The sequence below is a fragment of the Aegilops tauschii genome, chromosome 7, assembly GCF_002575655.3.
Source record: "Aegilops tauschii subsp. strangulata cultivar AL8/78 chromosome 7, Aet v6.0, whole genome shotgun sequence".
NCBI lineage: Eukaryota > Viridiplantae > Streptophyta > Magnoliopsida > Poales > Poaceae > Aegilops > Aegilops tauschii.
Genome location: NC_053041.3, coordinates 193,035,920 through 193,041,212, shown reverse-complemented (window position 1 = coordinate 193,041,212; position 5,293 = coordinate 193,035,920). Strand labels below are relative to the sequence as shown.

Here is a 5,293-nt window from a genome sequence, read left to right as displayed (position 1 = left end):
GAGAACTTAAACGATGGTGTAGTAATACCCTATGGTTAACAGAAAAGGGTTAATGGAATGCCGAAAATCAAACTTAAGCAAGTTTGAGTTTGGACAAAATGAATAGGACTTACATTTTGAGATGAGAGAGTAATGCCCCCAAAATTTAAAATATAGTTGACGGAAAAGGTTAAGAGAATGCAAAAAAAGAAAAAGAAAAAAGAGAAGGCGTGACTGGGACAATATACCAAGTCTACAACACTTGTCGATCAGTCAATTCCACCAATAATGAATCACAATCACCAAAAATCTTGTCAGGAAAACCACAATCATGCACCAGGAAGCCGAACAATAATGCTCATATTACAAAGGCCACAATTGCCACGCCGGCATGCTGTGGGTAATGGGGGAGCATTTGTAAGTTGTAACTAAAATGCTGCAAGTTCAGTCAGGGCACAAACTTTCAACTACAAACGAGTATGGTGGCATTCTACCTATCAACTAAAAGTTGCTTTGCCCAGCCATCGTGGAGGTCTCAGCGAAGGCTTGATTCCAAGCTTGGTCAGGAAGATTGTGTAGATTATGTGCAGTATGAAGACAAAGAATCCACAATTAAGTAGAAGCTGCCAAAGACAGGGAAGTTACTTTCTGAACTGGTTCATGCTATAGGTATAATTTGGCATGTTAAAAATTACCAGTGTCCCAAAGATTACATATATTGCATCCATGGATGGAACTGCGTTCATACCAGCCGCCGCCAGAATGTACGTTAAGGAGGCATGCACGTTAACGGTTATCTGAAATGATTAGTAGTCGATGAATTAAATTGAAGAATCTTTTCTCAGCTGAAGAATCACTGAATAGAGTTGAATAGACATACCAATTGAAGAATGTTTTCTCGTATCAGGAACGATGAAACTAACACATATCCACAAGCTCCCACCGCACGGATCTGCAAAGCAAACTGTCAGCTGAAATTCAGTTTAAGGACTAAAAATAAGAGTAGCACAAATGTCAGATGGAAATGATCCGTCATGCGCGACGACGCGTCTTAGACAGGGTAGCGCGCCACTGGTGTGCCAGCTATGTACCGGGTGGTGTGGAAAGAGGGGGGGGGGGGGGGGGGGGTTGTTAAGCTCTGAAAAGTGGGGGCAGCGTAGCATGTGTTGGGCTGTTGCCTATATTAACCCGTTTTTTATGCAGAAATGACTAAGTCTGAATTGAGGAATAAAGCTCTAAATTCTCCTCATACTTCCCCCTTGTTCTCATTCTGCTTCTTCCTCAAGTCAGGCGAACTAAGAGAGAGACCTCATGTCGGCAATCACACCGGAAAGGGGGTGTTACATGATCACTGGGCGAAATTCCGATATGGATCTAGTTTTAAGTCAATCTAGATCTTAGTATCTACTCCCTCCGTCCCAAATAAGTGACTCAACTTTGTAGAGTTGATTCACTTATTTTGGGACGGAGGGAGTATTTCTTACCAAATGATCTTGAATTTTGTTATTAGCAAAGCAGGCTGTTTATTTATTTCTACCCAATGATTCTGAATTCAGATATTATGTAGGCCTATCAACTACCCCCATTCTCCTCAAGGACACATGAGCTTATGCACCAGCATCTATTGTCTCTTGACTCTCTCCCACCTCTATTCTCCTATTACGAGGAAGTTTCGTTCAGTCATATTAGACATCATGTAAGTTAAGAAGAAACACCAACTGGCAATGATGTGCTTGCCAGAAGAGATATCAATTGCAATTTGCTACTTCATATGTTAAGAATAACGAAAAGAACATAAGCATGTTTGGTATTGGTTATAGTTTGCTTGGTAATTTTGTGATAAGGACTAGCACAAAGGTAACCCTCTATTGTGCAAGCAAAGAAATTTATTCCAAAGGATATCTAACAGGTGTACAAGAAAGAGCACAGAGATTTGCAACTATTAAAATCGTGAACTAGACAATTTGATTCATATTTCAAATAGAAACTACATAGTTATGTCAAACATTGCGAAAATATCAATGACCTAACTCTATGTAGATCTTTCACAAGGTAATGTTGTTCCGATCCTAAGCTATGTAATCCATATGTCATCAGCAATACATCTATAGACATGAAATACCAATTGAGAGAAGATATTTACAATTGAGCAGATTATGATGGAAGCAATCCAATCGGTCTCCAACCTGATGACAGAGGATGGGAAAAATGTTACGTTACTCAAAGTCAATAAAAACCGAGTGGAAGTTACAGCTGCATATATGCACATCTGATGCAAATCTATCATTAACTGTTAGTGACATATATGCCAACAGTGAAAGTGAATGCTTCACCTTTCCTCACCTCCACATAGTACCCATGGCTAGACCAACTACCCCGTGCATAAGCTGCAGGAAAACAAGCCCAAGAAATGTAAAAAATCTACTGAGTCATGACGAATGAACGAAGGGTTCTTTTAATCTTTCAAGTCCCAAAGAAGATACAAAACTAAAATAGACCAATATATACAAAAAAACTAAGGGAAAAAGGGTAGATTACCAACAACACCAAAACTTAAGTACTAAGATGAAAAAAGGAATACTGTTGTTCGATGATTGATGAATGTTAACCTTTATTTACTGTCGCAGCTCACCATCTCTACTTACAGATTTTTTTTTTCACTCGGTATATTGATCTCTTTGGGTGGTAAGATACGCTGATTTATTTTGTTCCAGGATACGGAGCTATTGTTCGTTTCAATGACAATGATGTTGAAGCCCCCGATGCAACACTCGATTGCAGCACCAACATCAGTTAGTTTCAAGGTAAATATGTGAGTTGCCAACTTTAAATGTTCTGAACCAAACACATGTCACTGGCACAACGATGATATGAACCATATGCCACAAAAGAGATGCTTACCAGATAAGTCGATGCTTTGACAGGGCCAGACAATGTGAAGAGCAGTAAAACAGTAGCCACCTGATGAGGCAATGCCATCAACTAAACTAAAGTAAAATATATGAAAGCTATATAATGCCAAGTGAACCATTTGATCAGACTCACCATTGTTTTCCTGCCAGCTTCTAATCCCCATCTCAAGGAGGAGATGACTATCGGCAATGGAAAAAAGCAGCTGAAGTAATTCTGCATCAGCAAAAGAAGACAGCAGCTTCATGCATCAACAGTCAAATAAATGAATTTATAGAAAGACAAAAGAAACAGAGCAGCATTGCACAGCGGAGTGAAAGAAGGATGCGGACCTCGATGGCGAGGGAGTTGCTGAGGAAGTAGGCGAGGCCAGCAACGGATGCGAACATGGCGCACTCGACGAGCCGCCGTGTCTTGGTGAGTGCATTGTCCAGGTCCGCGTCTTCCTCGTCCTCGTCGACGCCCCCTCGTTCCTCTCCGGAGGCGGCTCGGCTGGCGGCGGCCTGGAGCGGAGGGATTCGGGTTCTGAGCGCGGTGACGGTGGATTGGAAGGAGAGCTCTGGGAGCGGAGAGGCGGCCAACTGGCGAGGGAAGGCGGGGTGGGATCCCGGCGGAGAGAAGCGGGGGCAAGGATGGAGGCGAAGGCGAAGCATAATAAGAATCAGGCGGAGGCGGAGGCGGCGAGGTGCCCGGAAAATGGCCGGCGGGGAGGTGGCGGGCGCGTGGGGGCGAGGCGGAGGCAGAGGCTGCGATTCGGTTGCGATAAGGATCGGACGGTGCCGGTTAAGTCTCGCGGTGATAAGAGGAAACCACCATGGCTGGTCCGCCCAGACTGAACACAAAAGTGAAATGCCACTGCTGCAGCTGCCGACCGCGTGTGGCGCCGCTGCGGCGTCGTCGGCGTCGGGCCCCTTCTCGCTCTCGCGGCCGCCGCCCTCCCGGCTGCGCGCGTCGCACGTCCTCTTCGCCTTCCCTCGCCTGAGGAAATACGGCCGCCGGAGCCGCGAGCCGGTACCCACCACCCTCGACGACGACGACGAGGAGGCGGATGACGACGACGACGTGGAGGAGGCGGTTGACGAGGACATCTTTCTCAAGAACCGGCCCAAGCCGGCCGGTTTCGGCGTGGGGAAGACCTACACCACCGATGTCGAAGAGCAGCTTCTCCGGGAGATGGGCATCGGCGCCGCCGGGCGCAAGAGCAACTCGGCTCCGCCCAAGAGCGTCAAAACCAACGGCTCGGCCACAGAAACCGGCGCAGGTTAGCTCCCTCTGCGTTCTCATCAGCTCACTACGTCGTAGCATTTGTTCCTTCAGTATATAAAGCTAATGCTACAATGTTCTGCAGGAATATTAGTAAATTACATGTCAAAAGTCAACTCGCTAAAGATAATTTCACCCTAAATAACTTATGTGTAGTACAGTAGTTACTAGCAACTTCCCATTTTATATCATAAAGAAACGAAATAACTTATGTATATTAGTAGATAAATGTAAGACGTTTTGGCGGATTAATTCGAACTGCTTGAACAGCTTACATTTAAAGACAGAGGTAGTACTTACAAGGGCCACAAATGTGGCCAACTAGTGGATAACTTCAAAAAGTAAATAAAATGTGAGGCGGAAAATGCAAAGATATTTTGCTTTTCATTGAATAACTTCAAAGATTGTTGAGAAATGCTCAGTTCCTACAAGCAACAAGCTGGGAATTCTCACATTTTCGGTTGCTCGGTACTTCCCTTCTAACACCGTCCATTATTAGTATCTTACAACGTTACTTCATATACACGTGATTTCTAAAAACTCGTTACACACTAAGTCCAACTACCAAGGCCAGTGACGAAAACATTCGGAAACTGCATCATGGAATTTCAGTAAGCCTCAAGTGAATGTCGATATGGTGCAATTTATCTTTTGCTCTCAGTGTAATAATATCTGGAGCTAAGTACTTTATATATTTATATGTATATATCTAATATTTTATTGGTGCCCGCTCTCCTTAGTAGATAGCTCAGCTATGCATTTTGGAAACCTTTTGAAATTATTGTGATTTAGCAGCTGTGGAAGGTTTTGAAGAAATTCTTGTTGAACATAAGCCTGAGTTTCTTGATGAATTTCCTGTACGTTTTCACAGATCGCAGTAATGATGGCGTTCATGTTCGTATTTGGAACCTCCCGAAAAAGAAGAACATACATAAGGACCTGAACCTAGCTTTCAAAGGGTTTCCTGGCCTGGTAACTATAAACCCAGCAAATTCTGGAACTAAGAAGACCCGTGATCCTATTTGTAAGGGTTTTGCATTTGTCAAACTGGAGTCAGTGGACGCTGCGACGAGGTAATTTATTTTCTTCACTCTTTTGACATTCTTGTACAATTATTTGTTTCTTCACAAATTCCTTTCTG

General features: G+C 43.8%; 1 protein-coding gene across 2 annotated transcripts; it reads right to left on the bottom strand.

The window, feature by feature from the left end:
* Positions 1–224: 224 nt before the first annotated feature.
* LOC109732667 (uncharacterized) lies at positions 225–4,144 on the bottom strand. 2 transcript variants are annotated; one of them, XM_040394269.2, is made up of 8 exons: positions 3,222–4,144; positions 3,025–3,105; positions 2,881–2,940; positions 2,323–2,366; positions 2,123–2,165; positions 860–943; positions 675–776; positions 225–602 (listed from the first exon to the last, which is right to left on the bottom strand). In XM_040394269.2, exons 1-8 carry the CDS (start codon positions 3,975–3,977, stop codon positions 477–479), a joined length of 1,296 nt encoding a protein of 431 aa, XP_040250203.1. In that variant the 5' UTR covers positions 3,978–4,144; the 3' UTR covers positions 225–476. The 2 variants fall into 2 exon arrangements, with proteins under 2 accessions (XP_040250203.1, XP_020147437.1); XM_020291848.3 differs by having other exon boundaries at positions 860–931.
* Positions 4,145–5,293: the final 1,149 nt, after the last annotated feature.